We start from the raw sequence: 26,241 nt of genomic DNA, 5'->3' as shown, positions 1-26,241 counted from the left end.
AATACAGGAATATAAAGGGATCACCCCGATACTGGGAAATTGGCAAAAATCTTTGTGCGGTAGACTGGGTTAATGGGAATAATGGCACAGGGAGGGTGTGGTTATGTAGGTACACAGAAGTCTAAACTTGGTAATTCCTCTTTGGTGAAAAAGAAGACAAAGATTATTTCAATATGGATTACAGGGATGATAGAGAAGGGTAGTCCCTGAGAAAATTGGGAATGGAAACAGATTTGCAGGAAGACAGAGTTTGATTTTAGATGAAGTGAGCTAGAGCTTCTAGCAGGTTGTGACAGATGGGGATGTGGGATTATCCACATATGACTTAGCCTTTTCCAGTATTTGTTTCTCATGCCACCTTAGTAACAATTGTTTCTCTGATCGTCTTTCAGGAGCTTGGGCTTAGCACTGTCTCCAGACCCAGGAGATAAGCCTGGTATCCTGGTCACTTTGTAGGATATAGACCTTGATATCACTGGTGCATTCATGATAGAGGTCAAAATCTAGAGCCTACCCCAGCTCTTCAGAGAAACATTGGCTTTCTGAGCTTTGGGATTTCCAGCAAGGTTTGCTCTCCAGCCAGAGCAAATACTGGGTTTCAGGGAAATCCTCATGCTCAAATTCACATCATTGAGCAAGACCTCAGGATGTGCTTTGAACAGGCCTTGCTTCCAACATTCAGCATCCTCCTCTCCCCCTCAGTGGCCCCCTGATGCTTGAGGAGAGCATTACTCTACTATTTTCCTTTCTTTCCCTTTTGGGCTCAGACTTGAGAGTTCTGGGAGAGGAATGCTGTCTGGGGTAGGGCTGCTGAGGGGCATTCCTATAGAAAAGGCTTTCTCTTCATGGACTCCAAGACTACAGTGGTTTGGCTGTCACAGCATGGCTCGAATTTCCTGTATGGTTACACATTCCATTTCTTACCTGATCTTTTTAAAGTCTGTTTATTTAAGCAATCTCTACACCCAGTGTGAGCCTCCAACTCATGACGCTGAGATTAAGAGCTGCATGTTCTACCAACTGAGCCCGCCCTGTGCCCCTTTCCTGATTTTTTTTTTTAGTACAGCTTAACAGACACAGTTTTGTGCCATTTGGATGCTTTTAACTGTGTTTAACAGCAGACACTTAACCAGCTGAAGTGGAAGGAAACTTGTCTCAGACATAAGTTTAACGGAGCTCAGATGGGCTCATGGCAGCTGTAATGCCATTGGAGATACAAATTTTTTCATCAGTCACCTCTGTCCACTGCAGTTTGTTGGCTTTGCTGAGCATCTGGCTCCCCTTACAAAGCAGAATGTCTGCTGCAGTCCCAGGATTTACTTCCAGAGGATAATAGTGAGGACTGATGGTTACCTTTTTGGGAAGCTATTTGCCAGAAACTGCCCAATGTGTCCTTGGGTCTTCTGGCCTAAATTGGGTCACAACCCTATTCCTGAATCAGCTGTTGGTAAAGAGAACAGAATTATTGAAAATAAGAGTTTACTCCTGTCAGTTATCTTCATTCCTGGATTTTGTGCTCATCTCAATCCTTTACAAAGAAGGGCCAGTGGAGCTGGCTACTCTTCTTAGTAGAGCCTGGCTTAAAGATACTCAGTAGCTATCTCCTGAAAGAAGGTTGGCTGTACTAGCCAATTTTTTCCCCACTTCTTATTGGTTGCACTGACTTCTCGAGTACTGGCTGCTCAGCTGCTTCCTTTGGGAGGCACTAATTCTTTCCTCTCCTGACCACCCTCCTTAAAGGTAGGTCTTCCATGAGGTTCTTTGTGGTGTTCCTGTTTTATTTTGAGGCTGCCTTCCACATCCTTAGCTTTTTTTTTTTTTAAATTATAGTTGACACCCAGTGTTACATTAGTTTCACGTATACAAGGGGTGATCCAACAAGTCTACGTGTTACGCTTACAAGTGTAGCTATCACCATACAGTACCATTGCCCATATTCCCTATGCTGCATCTTTTATTCCCATGGTTCTCTTGACCTTTGTGTTGCACATCCTTCTAGTCCTGATTGCTAAACTCTTCTCATGCCTTCTAGACTTCCCAAAATTGTTCCATGTATGACCCCTCCTGTTAGCAGAGACATCACTTCCATTTGCCCTGACCCCTCTATGAGGCTCTTAGCTCCTGGAAGACTGCATTAGCTTCCTCTTTTGCTTCCACTCCCTCCCCTACACCAAAATAGTTTTAAAATCTGCCTTCTGCAGCACTCCCTTACTTCCTTCTGGCTCTGTCTCACCAACCACTGGCAAATGGCTTTGCCCATTGCTTGGTGCCTACACTGTTCATTTTGGTCCTGTCAGCTTTTAGCCTGAAAATTCCTGAAAATTGGCAGCTCCAGCCCAGTTCTTCCCACCGAACACCTACAAATCTTGGTTCAACACGAAGGGGAAGGAAGTGAGAGAAGACACAGGACAGGTGGAACTGGATTCAGGCACCTGTGTTCTGTTGTTACTTGAGACTGCTTTCCAGCTTCTACCTGTGGAAACAAAGCATTTGCAAGAATTCTGAACATAGGCTTTATTTCTAAAGCTAAGGAATCCCAAGAGCAAATCCCACGGAGGCCTGAGCTAATGAAGTATCAGGAAGACACAGACCTCATGTTCAGTCCACAAAGCTAGGTTTTGCTGAAGGGCAACCTCGTTTCTTGTGTTCTTGGCAGTAGTTAAGTAAGGGTGGGCAGCTCCAGGTTTATATGCAACACTCCTAACACTGAAGACTCAGGCTATTTTTTACCCTCGCAGTCAAAATCCAGTCACCTTGACCTTCACCTGTGAATTAGAGAACCACCTCAGTATTTGACCCTCCAGCATCAAGTCAGAGTAGCTTTGATGGCACTACATGGACAAGTATTGAGAACTAGGGCAAATTAACTTGAGTTTGAGAAATAAGTTAACACCTCAGAGAGCAGGACTGAAAAACCTTCGGTCAGGAAAGGGGACTCAAGACCATAGCTATAGTATTCTGGTAGAATACTGTTCTCTAATGCTGTGCATATAGTTAAGGTGAATAATGAAACTAATTGTGAGCTGAGGAATGAGACACAAAACAAGGAGTTTGCTAACACAGTCTTGAGGGCAGTTTCATATGACAAAACTTAATGGGTTGAATGAGACCTCTCAGGTCCTGCTGTTCTTTACAGGGGACTTCGAGGTGGAGAACAGGAAGCCAACAGATTATTCACTTTTCCCCCAGTAAACGTGGATTTGTTTGGGAGAAGCTACCATAAACATGATTAGCCAATAAATTGTTTTTACTAGGTAGTTTTAATGTAAGACAGTACACATTATAACCTGGTGTTAACCGCAAGGCTTCCTATAAGGTCACTCCAGCCTAAGCTGGCCCGTTAGGGTCTTCAGGGCTCAAGAAAGGCGGCCAGTGCTGCTTCCCTCTAAATGAGATAAAGAGTTCAATTCTGGGTTTTAGAGAAAATTTAAAACTTCTGATCACTTCCCTCAGGGAACCTACTGAACCTCACAGGTCAGCTGGTTATAAATGAGAAGGAATGAATTCAGGAAGAAATAAACACAACAATGCCATTCACTTCATTCACACACACCATATGCAACTTTAATCAACCAAAAGAAAAAGTCCCAAATGTACAAGTGGAAAAAATCAAACTGTTGACACAGGCTTAACTAATATCAGCTACTTTTATGTACAGCTGTATAAGTTCAAAAAAGCTATCCTATATGTATATACAAAAGTTGTTTATACACAAGTCTGTACATAGGGTCTATACATTTATTTCTTCAGAACCCTTAGGTGCCACCTCTTGGTGAGGACACCAACACTTCATTCACATATCTTACAGAAAAAGACTATTTCCAGGATTGACACCACTGCGCATCCTGTATTCAGACCATGTAGGCTCCATTTAGTCGGTTAAGATCCTTCCGTCAGTGCAGACCACACCAGGTGCCTGGGCTTCCCTAAATAGCTTCGCACAGAGTGCCCCAAAGTAAAAGTCCATAAACCAACCCGAGATGAGGAAGCAGTGTCCTAATCAGGGTGCCACCATAGGTCCAGGCACAGGTGAGCCTGCCTGCCCTGTTCATTGACGGTACTCCAATTCGTCTACACTGATGACTTTGGCAGGCATGGAGGGCAGGGGCTGCTGTAGCACATCTGAGCCAAACCACTTGGCGAGGCCCACCGGGGAGCTGCTCCTCTGGCTGGGGCGATGCTCCAGCTGGGAGTGCACGTGGGGCAGGCCTGACCTGGTGGGCACATTCTGAGGGGTCGTCTGAACGCTGACAGCTGCTGCCTGGGAACTAGAGCCTGGAGGATGAAGAACTATGGGGATAAGAAAGAAGGTTATCATTCAGAACATGGGGGAAAGTTCTGTATCATCAGCCTTGCCTCCCTCAAATCCTATCCATAAAACGCCAAACAGAATTCTGTACTGGAGGTTTTATTCTAGGGCTTCCTTAACTCCCTTATAAAATGCCAGCAAGACAGCAGCTTGGAAATAGAGCTATTCAGAAGCCATCCTAAAGGACATGACCACTACCTTCCCATGACAAGCAGCCGCATCACAGAAGTACTAACACTAGATGGGGAGAGGGCATCTACTCTGGATAGTCTCTATGCTAAACCTGTCAGGATCCTCAGCCGTCTCTAAGAGGCAGAGGACAAAAAAATGCCAAAGCATAGTCAGCTCTCCCGCTATCTTTATATGGATAGGAATTCCACGTTCCATAGAGGTTGTTTTACTTCATCCCATTCTCTGGTTATCCCCTTACCCCAATCTTGCTAGGATAAGTTAGAGAATGAATCAGGTAATTCATCCTCTCCACTAGAAACTGGTCCAAAAGCTTTAAGCCCATTCAGGCCATCCCCAGCTCCCCGGCCACTCCTGAACCTACCTGAGCGCTGTAGCTGCTGCTGCATCATTGCCAGATGCAGAGGTGTCCCAGCGCGAGGGTTTAGGAGAGGGTGACTAGCTGCAGGTAAAGGGTAAAAGGGCTGACCCAGGATTGGGCCAGATATTCCCTGTAAATGAGTCAGGTCCATCCCAGGAGGAAGCACACCTGTTGGGCAGGGAAAAGAAAACAAAACTGGTAAGAAGTAATCAATCTGCCTGGAAATTTTCAAGCTTTGCTGATCTACAAGTTTAAAAATGAGCAATGCTTAAGCTAGCTTTATCTTTTAATGGACTAAGGGATAGTTTGGATTAGACACACTGCCCACCAGTTAGATGGAAAAATCTAGCAACATTTTTCTAGGGATAAAAAACCTCTCACGGTATAGTACTTCATCAGTTCTGGCAACTGTTGTCATGTCAGGTCAGAAACTCACCAGCTTGGAGCAAACTTGGAAGATGCTGTGGATGCACTCCCTGGGCCAGCATCCTTTGGACCAGCCCTGGGTGAAGCTGGTGAGCAGGCCGAACGATCGGGACATGGGGGACAAGGGGAACTTGGTGGACAGGGCGGAGAAAAGGTGTTCCTGGAACTGGGGATGCCAAGGTGGGTGTTTTTCTCCCAGCTGCTTTAGGTCGATAGTCTTGCTCTTTGGTGTAACGGTTAGTCTGAGACAGTGGGGTAGAACATGAAGACCGCTGCAACGTTGAAAGTTTGGGATTTGTAGTGGGAGAAGAGTCCCGATCAGCACTGGACACAGCGCTGGATGACAGCAGGTTCTCTGTAAGGACCCAGACAGTATTTTGGTATTGGCAAACTTCTCCCAAACATGGTCTTCCCAATGATCCAGCAGATCTCATTTCTTAGAAAGTTTACAGTCCTTCTTTGATGCCCTCAGCAGATTTAGAGGACTGTATCCTAGGAATCATCTTTTGCCTTATGAACAGGCCTAGTCAGGGTCATCGGAGTAGTTAGGGACAGAGCTGGAACTAGACCCCAAGATTTCTAGTCTCCAAATACCTTGTTGGAACAGAGTTTATTTTTCTTACAATCCTTGCAACCCAGGAATAGCTATGGGCAAGTGAACCTGGCTTAAGGTCTGGTGTGTCTAACTTAGGCACCTTGCTCTGCCTGCCCATATGGTTGTGGTTCAGATCTGTGTGGGAGCTGTACCATCCTAGTCGACTGCTTGGGATTAACGTGCTTTTTTTAGCCTAAGGGGAAAATCTAAAGTAAAATTATGCGAATCTATCACAACAGAAATTACAGTCTAGTGAAGGAATCTGAACTGCCTTTTAGTAGGACCAACAGGATTTCCTTTTTCCAGAAGTTTTCTCATAGGCAAAAAAGCTCTCAGACCAATACTGCAGACTTGTGTAAACCTAACTTACTAGAATCTATTTCACCACATCCTTGACAGTCCCAACTGTGGAATTTCTAAAAGCCTTGCTCACATTTTCAATATCTTTTTTTTTTAAGATTTTATTTAGCGAGTGAGCGATCGCACACACGCAAGCAGGGGGAGGGGCAGAGGGAGGAGGAGAATCTCAAGCAGACTTCAGGCTGAGCACACAGATGGGGCTCCATCCTATGACCCTGAGGATCATGACTTGAGCCGAAATCAAGAGTCGGATGCTTAACCGACTGAGCCACTCAGGCACCCCTTCTATATACTTCTAAAAGGCTCTCCACACCTTATGCTTCACCCATTGCACAGACTTTGTTGGATACTTAGTCTCCATAGACTAGAGAGGACATTTCAGCAGTAAAACTGGTTGTACCACATTAATTTGCCAAATAAATGTAGTAATCAACCTGGAAGCCTCAATAAGGATTCTAAGCTAGGGGTGCTTGGGTATCTTAGTTGGTTAAATGTCTGCCTTCGACTCAGGTCATGATCCTAGAGTGCCAGGACAGAGCCCGGCACCCAGCTCCCTGCTCAGCTGGGAGTCTGCTTCTCCCTTTGCTTCTCCCACAGGCTCGTGCTCATTCTCTCTCTCTCAAAGAAATACGAAAAAAAAAAAAATCTTAAAAAAAAAAAAAGGGTTCTAAACTAAAACTCCTCCTCGTACTAGCACTCATACCACTATGAGATTGGTCAGAATTTCAAATGGCTAAGCAACTGTGAACTCGTACAGTGCTTTTCTCACTGTCAAGACAGCGAACTGTGGTCCAAAGGAGGGAGGGGTTTTCTGGAGGGATCTGCAGAGAATAAGGTCAGCTAGTCAGCACTCAAGCCCGTGCTCTGTCACATATTTTCCTGGGCAGTGCACCCTCAACAGCTCTGCATTACCTTCACTGGCCTTCTGAGTGTCGTCTTTACTGTCACCAAGAGCTGCTTTTCCAGATGCCGGCTCCTCCTTGCTTTTCTCTTTGCTCTCATACATCTTACGAATCACTGAGGTAGGGGTGAAGGAAGGAGAAAGCTGCAGAGAAAAACAGTATTAGCATGTTCTCTAAATGCCTTTCCTAATCAAGCCAGGCTTAACTGGTCAAACTACTCAAGCTGAAGAGTCCCGTTATTGGCTACCTGTGGCAGAGACCAACTCCAATGTTCTGGTGTCTAGCTCCTGGAGGAAAACAGGATGGGCCGGACAGGTGGTGCCCCAAGTGCATCATCTCTTGCTCACAATGCATTTTCATCAAAACCTAGATTTAGCTCTAGCACAAAGGGAGTTAAAGCACAGAGCTTCAACCTGCCCACCGGTCGGTGTCTATGCAGCCCCTGCTTCAGCCATTTCCCTAGCCTGGGATTAGGCTGAGAATAGGGAAGAACAAGGCCAGAAGTACACCCCAGAGCAAGAGACCTACCAGCTGGGAAGGGACAGTTCAGAGACAGCCTCAGAACCAAAATTTCTCTATACTCTTACGTATCCCATCTTGACTTGGCTACCAGAAAATTCACAATTATCTTAACAGTCTCCTCAGCCCGTAGGATTCACCTTTTGGGGTCATTTGTTCCAATCTCTTCACTGCCCATTTTTACTTTGATGATTTTACTGTGCATGTGACTTTTCTCATTAACCCTAACTCCCTGATGGCAGGAGACAGGGCATGAATTATGAACAGAGAAGGCCCTTCTAGACCCTATCTTCAAAGTGCTTGATGCAAAGACCTGAAGGGGTCCTGAAGCAGAGTTACAATTTTTCCGCTTGTCTATCAGCTTTGACTAGGTGATAGGTTTCTGGGGGATAAAACTTAAAAGAAAAGGAAAGAAAAGCTAATATATGAATGAATCAGTTGTAAAACTAGATTTAACAACACAAAGAAGCAAACTCTTTTGTCCTAGCTTTGATTCATATCACAGACCTGAATCTATGAAGTCCCCACCATGTTTCACTGGATTCTCTATGATCCAACCCGTTCACCCCATCCATCTCACCTCCTATCTTTCACCCCTTTCATCCTCTACTCCCCACTCCAATTGTTCATTTGTTTGAACATATTATATCACCTTGTATGTTTTAGCCATATGCATCTATCCTCAATGTAGGGGCTTCACTAGAAACCTAAGAGTGAGACTGTATCCTGAAAGGGGAAGATCTAATAAGCAAGCAGGTATGAAAGACTATTAAGTCAGTTATTCCTGTGATGGTATTTAAGGACATTTTGGGGTACACAGTGATACATTATAAGCACAACCAAATGGAGATGCCTTCAAGTCATTCACAAAAGCAAAGGTCACTGACCATGCTTGTGATGGAGGCAGCGGGGGCAGGGGAAGAGGAATTCCCTCGGTGCACGGGTGCTGGTGACTTGGTCACTCGCTGTTGCCTGTGAACAAACCAAGTATCAGTATGAACTCCAAGCTGCTCAAACTCCAAATCCTAAAACCAAACAATACTCAAGACTAGACTAGGGCTTTAATATGCCATTTCTCTCATTCATTTCCAATTTCCAAGCATTTATTAAGTGCCCAACATATGCAAAACCACATGCTAAGTTCTGAGGGAAGACAAATATTAAACATGGTCCTGGGCCTTGCAGGAATTCTTGTCTCGTGGGGAGACACTAACCAGGACAAACTAAGGCATGCAGATATTAGATTAACAATAAGGTGAAATGGAAAATGAAATACAGAAGGAGTGACACAATACTCCTACTGAAGAGACTTTGGGAAAGCTTGCCTGGGAAGGAGCTGTATTAAATTGAGTGTGACCAATGAGACAGCTAGAAGATGGAGAACAACGATTCAGGCAGAAGGATCAGGTACAAGGCCTTGAGAAGGCCTTGGGAATGTAGGGTTATCCAGGGCTGGCGTACAGTTTATTTGCAGATTAGGCTACGGGCAGCAGGGCAGGCTACGAGTCTTCATTCTGTGGGCCAGGCTGTGCTCCAGAGCAGGGAGCGGTACTGACTAGCACAAGGCCTGGCACAGAACTGCTGGTATATAAGCCACTGTTTCAAATCAAACAGAGCACCAAGTGTTTCAGCTACTGCAAGGCCCAGTAACGTGCAGCGTTCCCCATCACTCCTGGTCCACACACAAGGCTGATCCCAGGCCTCCCAAATTAAAGTTTAAATGAATAGACTTCCCTTCTCTCCCCATTCTACTCATTCTCCCTTCACTTGGAGAAAACAGGAAGCAGTTGATGAAGATGTAGAAAGACTGAGAGAAGAATGAATTATAGGAGCTCACTGGTTAATGAGAGTTTCACTGCATTTCAGCTGTCAGACCTTGTACCACGAGGGCCAAAGCCTTAGTCAGTGATTCTGAGGAGTTCCTAAATCGTAAGCAGATGAGACTCCTAACCCATGACTTCTTTCCAGTCTGTACCAGGTAAGCCCCACTGCTGCCACACTGCGAGTCTGAACATGACAACGAGGGAGAAACAGATCAGCAGCACTCTAAGCGATCAGGAGGAAGACCCCAGGGCTGGTGGTTCTGCACACCTATCATTTATTCCTTCTGTGAACCACTGAGCATCCGCTAGGTGCTAGACACTGGGCTGAAGTGTGGGGATATACAGCAATAAACAAAACAGACAAAAAAAAATCTCTGGCCTCATTACATTCTTTTGGTTGCAGGGTAGAGTGGTTACTATGGGCGGAAAGATGAAAAATAGTAACCAAGAAGGTGGTAAGTACAATAAAAAAAAAAAAAAAAGACATGTCTGTTGGGGGACACAAGTGTATACAGGGTGTTCAGGGAGGGCCTGAGAGGTTGACATTTGATTCAAATAACATGAAGGCTCTGCTGACACTGACTCGGGTCTACTTATTAGTTTTGAGGAAGTTGCATTTAAAAAATCTAAGTTTCTATATCTGTAAAATGCAGTTATTTATACCAACTACCTCACAGGGTTGTTGCCAAAAGCCAATAAAATTTTGGATATCAAAAGTGCTTTGAAAGTCAATAAATCAAGTCAATGATTTATTAAGAAACTACATTACAGAGAGAGATCCAGTGAGGGGCTCAGCAGACCAGTCCTGAGTTCTCTGTTAGGCTGAGGGCTACTATATACAGATGGAATATATTTATGCAGAATACAGGGTACTTACAGGTTTTAATGTTTTCTGAAAGTATCAACATATAAAATCAGCTGAAGACAATGAGACACTGATATGACAATTTTAAGAATAAAAAATATAAGTACTTCTTAATTACCAAGTATATTGTATGGGCAGAACTTAGTGTTCAGGGATAAACATTTTGGTATATAAAACTGAAAAACTTAAAGTGGTATTTACTTTTTTTTTTTTTTAGTAATCTGTACACCCAACGTGGGGCTCGAACTTACAACCCTGAGATCAAGAGTTTGCAAGCTTTTCTCACTGAGCCAGCCAGGCACCCCTTTTAAAGGCTGGATGGGATCTGAGAGAGGGAAAAGATATTACCAGAACAGGGCACACAGGGGGCTTCTGGGTAGCTAACAAAGGAGTTTGTCTTGTAATAAAATACACATTTGTTTAATGCAGTTTTCTGTTTTGTAACAAAAGAGAACGGTATTGCTGCCCCTTTCCCCTAATTTATGGTTCATTTTACTACTTATTGCAACTACTGGAAGGAAGAGAGGAGAATGAAGTCAGTAGTCATTTATTTATAGCTTTGATCACAAACCCATTAGCTCTGACCAACAAATAATGGATCAGCAAACCTGCATCAAAGGGCAGTTTGGTAACTCAACAAGGAATCTGCAGGGGAGGAAGCTAGGTGGAGTTTTACTTTTCATCATCTTACAACAACAAGTAAGGAGGTATGCTAGCTAGCTACATTTGTAAAAATGAATCCTTTAAATCAAGAATATAAATAAAATTACGTAGAATGAAAAGCCTAATACCCTGCAGAATCCAATTGTATCACTTACTCCACAGCACATTTGGAGATGGAATTCTCACCATATATCGTACAAACCTATCAGTGTGTACCACAGAATGTCACTGTGGATAACTAATTGTTTATCTGTGGAAAACTAATTTGCAAATCCCTACAAGGGTAGGATTAGTTAGTAACTTACCTGTTTCTGAATCCGTCTCTGGTTCTGTCCACCTGCGGTTTGCCAAAACCGGGCTGGTAGAAGTTTGCTGCCTGCACTGCAAGGTCATGTGGCAGGGCCAGCCCCTCCAAAGCTGCCTGTTGCAATTCCAGCTGGTTCATCTGCTGAACGGAGGCGGCATTGGAAGATCAGCAGAAAAATGAGGATCGTCCATGCACTTTCTACAGAGGTCTCTCTTCACTCTTAGAAAGGTATGTTTAGGCAGCAGCTGAGAGAAATGAGGCACTGCAAGCCTTACAAAATTGTGCTGCCATCCACTGAACAGGATTTTAATGAACTAGGACTTTAATTGTTCTCCAATCTTCTAGCCTTTATACTGAGCTCATATTGTAGTTCAAAACCACGTCCAAGCATTGCAACGATTCTCCATCCCACAGTCAACAGTAAGGATGAAAAGCAAGCAAAAAACTTAGAGAAAAAGCTCAGACAGACCTGGGCTGTGACAGGGCTCATGGGCTTGCGCATGCCTTGGAATGGATCTCCAAGTAGCTGCTGTGGTCCTGGTGTGAAACCTGATGGGAAAGTTGCATATCAGTGAGTGTCAAGAGAGCACACATCCATGAGAGAGGCGTTAGCACTGCTGCATGCTGCTGCTTGGTGAACACCGTCTCTTTCAGGCAAGTAATGACTTCTGGGCTGATCATGTCCCTCTTCTGTGCCCCCACACTGAGCTATGTGGACCTTAATCAGAGCGCTTAATGATCCAAATTGCTGGTGTATTCATCTACCCCACTAAGCTGTCAGCTTTGTCCCTTTCAGAGCTGAGACCTCTATCTGAGAGAGAAGTGCTTTTCTAGTCTCTGATTTGGCTCATCATCACCGAGCCAGCTGATAACCTAAGTAGAGTCCAGGGCTTTGAGGCTTATACTCTTGCCATTCTATCTTGCTAACTGGGGAACAAACAGTACAAAAACTTACTCTCGAGGTATGACTGGCAGGGGCCAGAGTGGCCAGCAGCCTAAAGTGGTCCAGGGTGACAGGAACACTGAAATTTTGCACAACATTTATGCTAAGACAGCTTTTGGACACAAGACCCCACAGCTGATTATGTACCAACTTAATGAAGTTGGTGCAGAGCCACTACCCTGACTTCCACCCTAACGAGGAAAAACCTAGGAAGCCAAATTAACTTCTTTGAGTTCCCCAAATAAGGAACAAGACTAAAGAGCTAGATCCAATTTACACAATTTTGGTCAATCTTAGGAGAAAGAACTGTGAGTATGTTTATCTAGAAGGGCAGCCACATAAACTATCTTCTAATTTTGTGCCTCACCATCTCCCCAAAAAGGCATAATAAATTCACACATTTCTTTTTAAACTCTTCAGGGATGCCCACGAAAAAGACTGCCAGTTCTAGGGGACAAGTATAACCTTTGTGGGGGGTTGGGGGAGAATGGACAGACATCAATGCACAACAGCATTTACCAATTGGTGATGGTATTCTAGGACGAAGGTAGTCTGCTGAGGCTGCTCGTGTCTGAAACACCTGTGACAAGGGAGGAGAGGGTGCTCTTTGGCCCAGTAAAGATGTCGTAGGCTCCAAACTCCCCATAAGGCCACTCAGAAGATTGGAAGAAGCAGGTCTCTGAACTGGCGGACCCAGAAGTTCCTAAGGGCAGAAAAAGTCATCCTTCTGAACATACCTAGTTCTTCCTCCTAGTCAGAGGCTGCGAATTATGAATTAACTTTTGGAAGCCAGCGACGAATCTCCCTCATGCTCCACTGAAGGACTTGGCACACGTACGTGCAACACATGTCTGTCCCCGTTCAGCTGGCAACATTTGCTTTCAGTTAGTGCTACAAATACAGGTTAGATACTTTCAATTTCTATAGAAATTGCAAACCTGTAAGCTGGAAATCAAGGGCTTACTTTGTCATCTTCAGCCACCTCCCCACCCCATGATGAGATTAATGGCGACACAGAACTACATCAGGTAGCCACACGGTATCCTCAATTGCCAGGCCACATGGATCATTCTCTAAGGCCCAAAGCTGGACCACTACACAAAACTGGTTCACACTAGTGCTCAGGACTCCGAGGCCTTGGTATGAGATGGTGAAGTACCTGCAGGATGTTCTTAGGGGCAGGCTGGCCTGGAATCTCAGCAGGGGACATCAAATGGCTTTCAAGGTTTCGCTAAAAAAGTCAAAGGAAAACTGGTTTTAACCTTCTTACACACTTAACTTACAGGTTCACTGGGGACCATAAGAAAGCATTAAAAACTCCCCAGGGAGTTAGCACTTAAGCAGAATGAAATCCAAGGCACAGAAAACTAACTTAGATCCACTTGTTCCACTTGCTCAGTTCCAAAGATCTGGAAATGGAAAGAATCTTCACATGTACATGCAAAGTTCACTCAGAGACTCTCAGATGGTCTTTTCCTCCCTGTGGTAACCCTAGTGCATTTCACTGTTTCTAACACTGTGACCAGAAGAAGGGAGGAAAAAAATGATGAAATACAGGAGCACTTCCTAAGAAGCCACAAGTAGGAAACTGCGATCATTTACAGATTTTAATTTTCAAGGCAACTTTTGCTACCCATTATCTTTGAAACGAGACTTATAGACCACAGACAGTAGTTAAAAACCTAGTGAACACCACGAAAGTTTGGCCAGAATCGTTCCATTTCAGAGTTTCACATCTCAGGGAATTTTCACTTTATTATTTTTAAACAGGCTGTTCCCACATGGCTCTCACATACGGGGCAAAATTCAGATCCTCCACTCTTTGTTCTTTTAATGCAGCAGCAGTTATCCAACTGACCTTACCGCCTGCACTTCAGGACATCCTTGTGCCTGCTTAGCTTTGTCTGAAGTGCCTTCTCTGGTGCAGTTTCCCTTCTACTAGGTGACGCTGCAGAGGTCCACAGCAATGTCCTCAAGCGTGAAACAGAGCCCCAAGACAGCCTAGTGTTTTACTGTTGGTTTTAGAATTGGGACTGACGGCAGATTTTTTTTTTAAATAGGCTCTACGCCTAGTGTGGAGCCCAACTCGGGGCTTGAACTCAAGACTCTGAGATCAAGATCTGAGCTGAGATCAAGAGTCGGACGCTCAACCGAGGCACCCCTAACTGCAGATGATTTTATTTTTTTATTTTTTTAAAAGATTTTATTTATTTATTTGACAGAGAGAGACAGCCAGTGAGAGAGGGAACACAAGCAGGGGAGTGGGAGAGCAAGAAGCAGGCTCATAGCGGAAGAGCCTGATGTGGGGCTCGATCCCATAACGCCGGGATCACACCCTGAGCCGAAGGCAGACGCCTAACTACTGCGCCACCCAGGCACCCCTAACTGCAGATAATTTTAATAAGAGATCTCAAGAGTCATTTAATTCCATCTAACAAAAATGGGCAACTCTGCACTACGCGGCTTACTATACTTGGAGGCTAGAGCCTCGACAATTCAGTTTGAAATGGAGTTTAGACTGAACCAACATGTCCTATTTTGGTGATGAAACAATAGGACTGAACCTCAAAGATGGAGGCAGACCAGAAGTAGTACACATAACACATACAGCCACAGTAACTGAAGACTTGAGTTTAGAACAGACCATGACTTAACAACGACATGCAAATTAAGCAATATTTTGGGATAATACCTGGTGTGCTTGTTACATTACTTTCCTTGTTGCTTTCTTTTCTAGGTTAGGTTTGTGTTACTTTTTGTGTAGCAACTTGAATTATATTATCCATCCCTTTACACATGTGTTTGAGGGTCACTCCCTTGGCCAGATGTATTTCAGAGAACTGAAACCTCAACATCAAACCAGTCACCCTCACAACTGCAGGGCCAACTGTTATCAATATCAAACCCTAGCATCATATCTGAAACAAAATGTTCAAAACATCAGGTAAACTACTGAATCCCCCTGCTCCCACTTTACTCATTCACACTAAAAGAAGATGCTTACAAGATCTGACCTCAGCTCCTTATAAGCACCCAATCACCAAGAGCCAGATGAATAAGAAAAAAAGGATAGTTTGTGATCTTTTAATCTGGTCCTCATTTGAAAAGATCTGTATCTAATAATTCATTGTATGGCAATAACTCTTAAGTTATTCATGATGACAGTGGTTTAGGAGAAACATTCCCCTGTAATTGGCATGGTGTAGTCAGATACAGAGAAATAAGTCTACCTGAGATGCCTCCTTTCAGAGGTAGAGTCAGTCCTGGCACTAAAGCCAGGAACAACGGCACCTCTGCTGGAATCTATTGCCAAGTGCTGGTCAGATAAAAAAAAACAAAAACACCAGTTTCCTTCCCTTGGTACAAGGCACAATGAATCATGACCAACTACTGATATCATGACCAACTTGTAGTTCCCAGAAAAGATGATGACAGGAGAAAACAAGAGACAAAATTCAATTTAATCAATCTGCTCTAACTTAGCAACAAGAAATCTATGTTTGTGTCTTTATTATTCAAGTTTGCCCAGCACCCCCTATCACCTTTACCATCAAGGGATAGCAATATTGACACAAAGGCCATGGCTCGGAGCCACGGCTAATGTGTTATGACAAAGACCAGTAAGTGTTAACGCACCTGCATTTTCTGACATGCAGTCACCACATGCATAACCTAAATTCATGCCCCAAAGTGTTTTTACAAGTCACAGCTTTTTCTATTTGATAAATTGACAGAATGCAACTATCCTGAAAAATTCTTAGATATTTTACAAGTGATATGTACAATGCCTAATCAAGAAAGCAGGTTATTCCACGTATACAGGGGTGATTAAAACATGTGAGAAGAAAGACTTTACTATAAAAACATGCTGAGTTATTTTGTCTTAAGTAGCTGAATAAACAGAAAACTTTTTCTGGAGTGCATCCAAAAGATATTTGATATTTTTACACTTTTTTTTTTTTTTAAGCAGTGACTTAGTTATATACAAATCTTTCAATAGTTATACTGTCACCCATAAAACATACAGATTAACCACAAGCCTACTTTTTCTAGTAACAAATAGCACAGTGATAATTAAAGAACACACAAAAGCATCAAGGACCAAATGACTATTAAAGAACTTCCAACTTACTCACAATACCATTTTTTAAGTCCATTTATTATAGTGGGAAATAGAATAGGAAGGGAAAAGGCTGGGGTTTGTGCCAAATACTTACGCTGACTTTGGGCTGAGAAGGCAAAGTCCCACTTGCCTTCATGGTGCTCACTAGTTTGTTGAATGCAGTCATATCTCCATCTTTCTTGAGCTGTCGATTGCTGGTTACAGCACTCAGGGTCTCCTCTAAGTGTTCTGCCATGAAGGGGGTCGAATTTTTCACTTGCTGGTCCACCTTCAAGCCTTTGAGCCCCGCTTCTACCTCTTCCACTGACAGTACGACTCCTGAATGCGCTGAGAGATTGAGAAAATCCAGGTCAAGCCAAGCAAGGGCATACGTGGCAGGAATGCTCTTGGCTACCGTGGTGGTTAAAGTGAAAATAATTTATTTCACAGCTGAACTAAGGTTGTCAGAAAAGCTGACACCAAAAACAGACAAACTGAAGACTCTTAAAATCATGGTTGCTCAGTGGAAATAAGGCCATAATTATGTATTTGGGAAGAGAGGGCATAAAATAAATCTAAAATGTTTAGATGCTAGAAGCTGGGGGACCACAACCATGGGGTGTTATGCTTTAAGACTTGATAAGATCCGAATGTGCATCCTGCAGGAGGGCCTCTCACAATGAGTCTACTGGAGACTTGTCACCAGGGACAAGAATCCCAGATAGCCTAACATCAGCACGACTGCTACCTGCGCTATGGTTGCTGTATTACTGAGGTTTATGTTGCGGGTGCATAACCTAAGCAAGAACATGGCAGATTGGGGCAAAGCTGTGAGAAGCTGCCAAGTTATGCCCGAGAGAACTACACCATTAACTGGAATGTAATGATCAGGCTCCAGGTCAGGAGGACTTGCGAGGAGGACTGGGGAGGAAAAGCCCATGACCCACTAACAACTAGACTCTCAAGGAGGTGGTGTTGATAAAAATTTTGAAATACATTAAATAAAACCCACTCTCTACTTCTGATGAAACAGCAGTATGTTAGAATCAACTGCCCTAAGACTGAGATCCACACTTTTTCAAATGCCTTAAGCAGACTCTAATAAACACTTACAGCTTTCCTTAAGCTTTTCTTTATTTGCAGAAAGACTGGAAAGAAGAGGTTTTAAATCCACTTTGGCTTTCTGTAGCATTTCTAAAATATCCACTTTATTTTCAGCATGGTCTTCCAGTGGGATAGGAGCAAAATAATTCCCCGAGTTCTGCCCAGGAGAGAGGATGGCTTGTTCCAGACCTGATATTTTAAGTAAATACATTCATTAATTAATTGGTCCCAATAAAGCACAGAAACAGATCTTCAACAGTATTAAAAGGGCACAAATTGAAGGTGTTTTGGTTGTTGTTGTCGTTTGCTTAAGTATGCAGAGACCCTTTAACCCTAATTAGGGACCCTAATGAAGACAGAATGAACCATGTCAGAGAAGACTCAAAACCACATTAACATCAGAATCTGAAGCCACCTTACCTGCTAGTCTCTCCAGTTCTTCATGTGGTGTTGACCCAAGACTGCTGGATCGGCTTCCTGATCGGCTCGGGTTCGAAAACCACCTACTGAACCGACTGGCAGAGACTGACCCTTCTCCCAAAACATCTTCTATCATCTAAAAGGAAAGACAAAAGGAGCTAAGATAATGGTTTCTAGGTGAAAAGAATTAACAAGGTTCAAATTTTTAGAAAAGGTCACTTACTTTGAAACTTCCTTTGATGCTGCTGACCTGAAGGTAAACTACCCTCAGAATTTACGATTTTCAAGATCTTTAATTTTTCTTCCCCTTCAGGGTCATTTCTGAGTAACCCAAAGGTGGGCATTACTGACCATGTACTTTCTGAGCATATAATGAAAAACCTCTGTGACACAGAATATGTTTTGGTTTTCTATCCTTTGCCTCATTAGAAAATCCATCAATGACTTAATGTTCTCAGAGGACATAGTCTCAAAATCAAAATCAGAACCACAGTAAAGCATTCCATTGCTAAGCTGATGAGTGGCCTTCAACTAAATATCAAGTATGGAGAAATGATGAAAGAAAGCCCTTGCTTCAAACTTTACCTTTGCAAGGTTGTGATGAACATCATAAAATTCAATGGTGACAATTTCAGAAGCTAAGAAGTAGAGCTCATAGAGATCATAATTCCAATCCAAGTTTAGAAAGTGTCAGAATGTGAAAGACGAACTTTTAACTGATCTCTAATAACTGTTTGAACTTAATAGGGAGTTTGCAGGTATTCGTTTTCTTTTAAATTCAACCTCAATAGTATTTAGTTTAGTAGGAATAACTGATGTGCTAAAATCAGAAACAATTTCACAACACTATTTCATAACAGTAATTTCCACTACCAATCCTTAAAAATTAGACTGACGCATTAAAAATATTTCAATTCTATTCTATCGTAAATCCAGTTAAATATCCAAATTGATCTTTATACAGTGTTCTTATCGGTATTTTGGAAAGACGAGGTAAAGCATATGTCAATCCAAAAAATGAGGCACACCTTGAAAGGGATAAACTTTCATTTCTATACCAATGATAAAGAGAAAACAGGTTTTCCCCCAAACTGGTACATGGATGGCAAAGTGGTGACACTGTTTTATCTGAAGACTGGAACCCACAATTTCCAGTCAAAATTCAGCAACAACAGGTTAGATTTATTATTTTATTCTCATCTGGAAGAATTTTCTCATAATGTACCCAAACTAATAAGCCACGGAATACTTCTCTCAAACACAAGAATGAGAGATTTTAATTCATGATGCTAATTTATTACTTGTGGTACTCTTATTTTCTGAGGTATTATTCAGTTTCAATCACTCACTTGTAGACTCACGGACTTTCAACTGTACTAACTTTGCCATAATTAAAATATGAGAAGCTTTTATCAGTAAATGTTTCACTGTGAAAAACTGAGAATTGTATCTAAAATATACCACTTTAGGGATAAATAGGATTATTTTAAAACTAAAAGCTATAGCCATTAAAAAGGTTTTAATGTTGAAAAGAACGTGAAATTTTACAAATAGCCAAAAATCTCTTTGCATTTTAATCCTTTTATTTCCTCTAATCATAGTGTATCTGAAAAAAGTCAGAAGATACACAAGAGGGACATGAAAAAGTAAAGGACATGAGGATAAAAGTATCTGGACATTTTCTAAAGATGACAGTAAGAAAGTCATTTCCATATTTTGATCAGTGACCAACTTTGTTTCTGTTAGAACTGTTTTATTACAACATAAAAAGTAGAAACAAAGTTACTCTTACACATTTACTGGAAATGCCAAATTCAAGAAACTAAAGCATTTTAAGCCCAAAATGAATCCTAAGAGGATTTATCTAGTCAGTCATTTTTACCACCCAGCAAGCCGGGATGATTTGGCAGCAGTGAGATTTCCTGAACCTTGGTGAAGGAAATGGAGAGGTGGACCCGCTGCTCTGACTTCTTGGTCAAGACACCCTCTGCTACATTCCTGTCAGCCATCAGCTAGTCAAGAAGAGGAGCCTATGAACTGTAATCTGGTATGTTTAAACTGTTCCTTCTGCATTTTTAATAACATTTTAAGGTAACTTATGACTGTTACTCTGGTCCTTCAAACAAGTCATTTAGACAAGTCATATCTTAAAATTCACATAATTCTGATGGTCAGATACTGTGAAATATTTTGCGCCTTTGACAATTACTAGGTTTTACCAATCAATGTTCTCCTTCTAGTGCTTTCCACTTTTATGGAAATTTCTAAAGTTTTGTATTTGTTTCACTCCAGTTTGATTTTTGGGATTTTAACAAATGTACTTAAAGATATACATTTTCTTCTGAGTACGCTTTTGATTACGCCACCAAGGTTTTTCTACGTCATGGTCCTTGTTCATCCTCTGAATAGTTCATGATTTCCACTCTGATTTCCTTTTTCTTCATTCAACATATGTAAGCACCTCGTATGTGTGACGAGCTGTAGTAAGACTTGCATCGTATCGAAAATAAACTTATTTTTAATTATATAACTGAAAGTACTTGCACATGTGATCCAAATCTTCAGTTTGATTACATTTTTTATGATTTTCAACTTCTAATTATTGTAATGCCAGTAAATATAGCCTATAAATTTAGGTATAATTCTGTTTTTATCTATTAATACCTAACATGGGCGGAGCTTACTGAGTGCCATGTACTACTTCAAGCTCTTAGATAACCTTTGTCAGGTGATACTCAAATCCTATATAGTTCTTATTTTCCTCATTGGTCAATTATTGAGCATAACAGAATTACACAGCACAATTTGTTTTTAACTGATCGCAGTTTTGCTTTTAAGTGAACCTATTATAGAATATACACCTTAATGAGCAGGACCTTCATGAAAAACACGGAGACCTCCTAGCCTAGCAGCAACTACCGCCCAGCTTTAGCCAAATTTGGGTTGAGGGTGAGGGCCACAGGCTAAGGTACCGTGAAGCTCCCATACCACCTTTTATGCGTTAGACTCAGTATAGTTATGTGGAATTAAAAACAAAGACCCTTAACTGAAACTGCCACGAATCAAAATTCAGTGTCCACCACTTATTGGATGTGTGACTTTGGGCAAGTTATTTAAGCCTCTGTGCTGTCTCCTCATGTGTAAAATGGAACCGGTAGTAATCTAATTTACAAGGGTTTGCGAGCATTAGATAACTTATTGTATGTAAGCCTAAAATAATCAGCACTCTAATGAATGTTACCTATTATTAAAAGTTTAGCTTTGAATTCTTCTGTGTAAGCATGTGGGTTAAGTTTCACAGGTGCTCACATTTGGAGCCAAGAATAGGCCTATAAGTTTTGACTTTTTGCTGTGAAAACTTTTTATGGTAAGATTTCCACCTAAGAGTAAAGGGGGGGAAAAAGCAACTAATGTCCCCTCAAAAGCTAAGAATTTTCCACCAAGGAAATAAAGCTCCTGTGTGAATGCAACCCTTCTGCTCACGGTGAGCCAAAGGACTATTACTGACTAGCTGACTGTACGCGAGGTATGTGACTGGGAGACTCACAGTTAAAATTACTGCTAGAGCTTAAGAACAGAACCAACCGCACAGCTGCCAGCTGGTTCAGAGCCACACTCCACAAGCTCCTGAAGGGCGCTCTAGACAAGTGTGCTCTTACCATGTGGACAGAAGCTCAGAGAGTCAGAGTAAATGCTGAGACACTTTTTTAGCAATTTGGCTCTGCTGTGACATTTGTACTTTATACTAAAGTATTGGTCTTCATGGACTGGAAATACAACCTGGCCCCTCATCACAGAGAATTTCAGAAGTGCTGCCCTAGAACTCACCTGTGACCTTGTACCTATCAGTGCTATGCAGGGTCTGCTCACCTATTCTGGGTGGCCATCTTTTGGGGACTGGGGCTGCAAATGACAAAGGAGACAAGCCGATGTTGTCTGTTGTCATGCCCAGTTCTCTCTGCTCACGCAGTAATCAAACTTACTTCTACAGTTAAGAAGTAGAGTCATTTAAATTCCATGAACCACCAATTTTAAAGGACTGGTCAAATGTATCTGCCGTATTTGGTGCTGTAAATGGGACCTCTAGAACATACAGAAGCTTTTGAGCAAATGTAGGTTTTGGTTTTGTTTTTGTTTTGAGAGAGAGAGAGAGAGAGAGAGAGAGAGAGAGGTGGGGGAGAAGCAGGGAGAGAGAGAATCTTAAGCAGCTCCATGCCCCTCATGGAGCCTGACGCACGGTTCAATCTCACAACCCTGAAATCATGACCTGAACCAAAATCAAGAGTTGGACGCTTAACCAACTGAGCCACCCAGGTGCCCCAAATGTTTAAAATTCTGTTTCATCATGGGGCACCTGGGTGGCTCAGTGGGTTAAGCGTCTGCCTTCAGCTCAGGTCATGATCCCAGGGTCCTGGGGTGCAGCCCTGTATCGGGCTCCCTGCTCAGCGGGGAGTCTGCTTCCCCCTTTCTCTCTCCCTCTGACACCCCCCTCCCACTCACTCTCTCAAATAAAATCTTTTAAAAAATCCTGTTTCATCGTGATTCTATGCACTCTTTCAATAACCACAGAACAATCTCGTTTCTGTGTGCACAGGTCAGAGTTCTATCTTTTCTCCAACTTGTCGAGGCTATAGTAATCCCTAAAGGACCAAAGGGGATAGGAAAAGGGCAGGTAGCAAATGAAGATTTGGGATGTCTTACTGCTTCTACTTTGAAAGTCGAGAAAAGACTGGACCACAATAGTTCAACAGCAACACTGACAGTATTTCAAGGTGCTTTTCACTAAAGGTTTTCAGAACCATCACAGCACAAAGTTACCACCTAACTAGTCAACCTTACGCAAGAAATACGCATCAGCATGACGCTAATCACCAGTTATAAAAATCCACCTCCACAGCAAGTCTTTATAACAAACACTTAACTACTTAAAAATAAAAGCAGACAATGTTCTTTAATATCTGAAGAATTCTTAGTCCAACGCTGCCAGGCTAGAAAAAGAGGTAACTGGTACAGAATTCTCACTTGGTCATTTCCACTAGGCCTCTCAAAACAAAACCACGAAAACTCAAATATTTAGGAATAAAAGCCCAAATCCCCCAAACATCTAGCAACACAATACTTTAAAAAGAGTATCTTAAATACTCAGGTCAAATTTAACCATCCGGTTGCTCCATCTCGTTTGTAAGCGTGCTGCTACACTCACCGAAGCCAAGCCTGGCACCTTATCAAGGTTAAAGAACTCATTAAAGTCAAATTCTCCCGGGGACTGCTCAGGCAAGACGGCGTCCCTTGGCACTTCCTGATCAGCAGCCGGCTCCTGTGCGAGGATGACCTCCACCTCATCCTCTTCAGCCACTCCTCCATTGCATTCGACTATGCCTGAAAGCAAAACCAGGACAAAAAATGGTCTGATCAAGTGAACCACTCTAGACTTATTCTGTGGCCTCAGCCATCATCACACGTACAAAAGAGCCACCAATAACTTTAACGGCAGATCTCGTGTGCCGATATGGCATTTGCAACAGTAAAACCGTTCCTTTCCTAGGGGAGCTAGGGAAGGAAAGAAGCCTTAACAACAAGCCAGAACACCAACACAATGCAGGAAGGANAAGCCAGAACACCAACACAATGCAGAAAGGATGGTCCCTCCACCACCCATTCAAGTTTTCTATAATGTAGCACATTCTTTTTCTAACGGGTTTTTTTTTTTTTAATTTATNATGGTCCCTCCACCACCCATTCAAGTTTTCTATAATGTAGCACATTCTTTTTCTAACGGGTTTTTTTTTTTTCATTTTTTTAAATTTTATTTTATTTTTTTTTAAAGATTTTATTTACTTATTTGACAGAGATAGAGACAGCCAGCGAGAGAGGGAACACAAGCAGGGGGAGTGGGAGAGGAAGAAGCAGGCTCATAGCAGAGGAGCCTGATGTGGGGCTCAATCCCATAACGCTGGGATCACGCCCTGAGCCGAAGGCAGACGCTTAACCGCTGTGCCACCCAGGCGCCCCAAGGTTTTTTTTTTTTTTTAAGATAGTTTTTGCAAGTCTGTTACTGCTTAAAAATGCAACCATATTAATTTGGCCCTGTCTTCATCCATGTATCCGCACCACCACTTCAAGCCGGGGTTCGGCAATCTAAGGTATTCGTGTGAAACCCAGCATGAGGGCAATTTTCACCTGCCTACAGGTTGGCTGCAGCTCGTCCTTCAAGGCGAAGCTCAAGTATTACCTCTTCCGGGAAGCCTGTCCTGCCCACCCGTGTTTACCATGCCCAGAAAAATTAATCACTGCCTTCTCTATAACCCTTGTGTTGTCTCTCAGAAGACAGGTAATCTGCTCTACTCAGTTTTGTCTTACTCTGTGGTGCCTGGTAAATTTAAAACGAAGTATTGTTCAGTTGTCAGGATGTGAGGGTAAGGGCTAAGTGAAGCTACCAAATGTTAACATTTAAGGAATCTAATACTAGAGTTTTAGCTGGAATATGGGCAAAATCCTTAGGATAAAAAAAATTTTCTTTTAAATAAGTGCACTGAGAGATACTAGACATTCAACTTTTTGAAGAAAGAAGTCCCAAAGCCCCACCCTGCAAAAGCGCCTATGTAAGAGCTGCCTGCAGTTTCCAGATCTATAGCAGGCATCAAGTCCTCCGGGGAAAAGCCATCTCCTGGACCCATCCCTTTTTTTTTTTTTTTTAAAGATTTTTTATTTATTTATTTGACAGAGACAGCTAGTGAGAGAGGGAACACAAGCAGGGGGAGTGGGAGAGGAAGAAGCAGGCTCATAGCAGAGGAGCCTGATGTGGGGCTCGAACCCATAACGCCGAGATCACGCCCTGAGCCGAAGGCAGACGCTTAACCGCTGTGCCACCCAGGCACCCCTGGACCCATCCCTTCTTAAAAGTCCCCAGAAGTTATTTCAGTCTCGTTATTAACCAGACCAAGAGTCGCTACACGCTATCAGCTGCTTTCATTCCACTAATGCTTCAAAAGCTAGAGAGCAATGCAGGGGGCTATAACTGAAGGACTAAGTGGCTTGCTGACCCAAAGTCTCAATACCAGCCAAGTGGCAGAAGCGTCAACCCTAAGACGGCCACCAATACTGTTCCACACCAAGCTGTGTGTAGCAAAGCAGCACAGTTCCTCCACAGGGGTGGCTGCCACCTGACTACCCAGAGCCCTCTGAGGGCCTGCACAACCAGTGAGACAAAGTTTGTGAGCCACGGACATGGCAATCAGCAGTCTCTCCAGTGGGCTGGCACATGCTTACTGCCAAACAGAAGCAAATACTGTTCATCACAGACTGACATCTAAACTCAAATGACTGCTTTGGTGGAGGTACTGCCCTCACTTTAGAAAGCAAGGGAGCCCTAGAAAAATGAACGACTCGATAGCCTAATCAGTGCCAACTCTGTATCCTTGTCCAGTAGAGCAGTGCTTCTCCCTGACCCATTTTACCCAGCAGAACCTGCCTGCCCTCCTCAGGACAAGTGACATTTTGCTGCAGTTTTGGGTCCCAACTTAAGGGTGAAAGATGGCAATGAGAGCGTGTACTTGGCTCAAACATTTACAAAAGCTTTAATACGTCTCCTATCCCTTTTATTTTGTGTCAATATGGGAACATCTCTTAACAGATAAATAGCTTTTGCAGGCAGCAGGAGTGTCCCACATGCAATTTTATGCCACTGTCAAGCTCTCTGGAAAGCAGATGGGGTCTGTCAACTGACAGTGGGTAAGAGTGGGTAGGGATGTGCACTGGTAGACAAACACAACTGGCCATTTATTATGATAGATTCATAAGGCAGAGACCTAGGAAAGAGAACTAAGGGGAAGTTTTATCACATGGATAAAAGGACCATATACCTTCATTAGAGAGAATGCAAATTAAAATTTTTGTTTGTTTGTTTTTTAGAGAGAGCATGTGGGCTGTGCAGAGAAGGGCAGAGGGAGAGAGAATGTTAAGCAGGCTCCATGCCCTAGCATGGAGGCCAAAACAGGGCTTGATCTCATGACCCTGACATCATGACCTAAGCTGAAATCAAGAGTCGGATGGCAAGGAACAGGTCTGTCTTGTTCACCGCCGCATTCCCGGCACTAGGGTGTACCTGCAGAGAACCGCTATATAAAAAAATTCTGTGGAGGGCGCCTGGGTGGCTCGCAGGTTAAGCCTCTGACTCTTTGATTTCGGCTCAGGTCATGATCTTGGGGTTGTAAGACTGAGCCCTGAGTTGGGCTCCGTGCTCAGCGGGGAGTCTGCTTGAGTTTCTGTCTCTCACTCTGCCCCTCACCAACTCCCCCCCCATAAAAAAAATTTGTGGAAAACTAGAATATAGATACGAAAATGGACTAAAAGG

At 42.9% G+C, this 26,241-nt stretch overlaps 1 protein-coding gene across 7 annotated transcripts in view; it reads right to left on the bottom strand.

Annotated features, from left to right (window-relative positions):
• Nucleotides 1-3,729: 3,729 nt before the first annotated feature.
• EIF4ENIF1 (eukaryotic translation initiation factor 4E nuclear import factor 1) overlaps nt 3,730-26,241 on the bottom strand; it is a 44,326-nt gene continuing 21,814 nt past the window's right edge. For 4 of the 7 annotated variants that reach the window (XM_034639666.1, XM_034639664.1, XM_034639665.1 and 1 more), the window contains exons 7-19: nt 23,092-23,267; nt 17,889-18,024; nt 17,478-17,657; nt 16,480-16,712; nt 13,422-13,493; nt 12,782-12,965; nt 11,789-11,868; nt 11,318-11,460; nt 8,549-8,633; nt 7,153-7,285; nt 5,296-5,640; nt 4,863-5,027; nt 3,730-4,290 (exon numbers count right to left, since the gene is read on the bottom strand). In XM_034639666.1, the coding sequence (XP_034495557.1) occupies nt 4,049-4,290; nt 4,863-5,027; nt 5,296-5,640; nt 7,153-7,285; nt 8,549-8,633; nt 11,318-11,460; nt 11,789-11,868; nt 12,782-12,965; nt 13,422-13,493; nt 16,480-16,712; nt 17,478-17,657; nt 17,889-18,024; nt 23,092-23,267 (2,174 nt within the window). In that variant the 3' untranslated portion in view covers nt 3,730-4,048. The remainder of the gene's footprint in view (nt 4,291-4,862; nt 5,028-5,295; nt 5,641-7,152; nt 7,286-8,548; nt 8,634-11,317; nt 11,461-11,788; nt 11,869-12,781; nt 12,966-13,421; nt 13,494-16,479; nt 16,713-17,477; nt 17,658-17,888; nt 18,025-23,091; nt 23,268-26,241) is intronic. The other 3 variants (XM_034639668.1, XM_034639669.1, XM_034639670.1) reach the window with 3 other exon arrangements.

The sequence above is a fragment of the Ailuropoda melanoleuca genome, chromosome 12 (assembly GCF_002007445.2).
Source record: "Ailuropoda melanoleuca isolate Jingjing chromosome 12, ASM200744v2, whole genome shotgun sequence".
NCBI lineage: Eukaryota > Metazoa > Chordata > Mammalia > Carnivora > Ursidae > Ailuropoda > Ailuropoda melanoleuca.
This window is presented reverse-complemented; position numbering and strand designations above follow the sequence as displayed.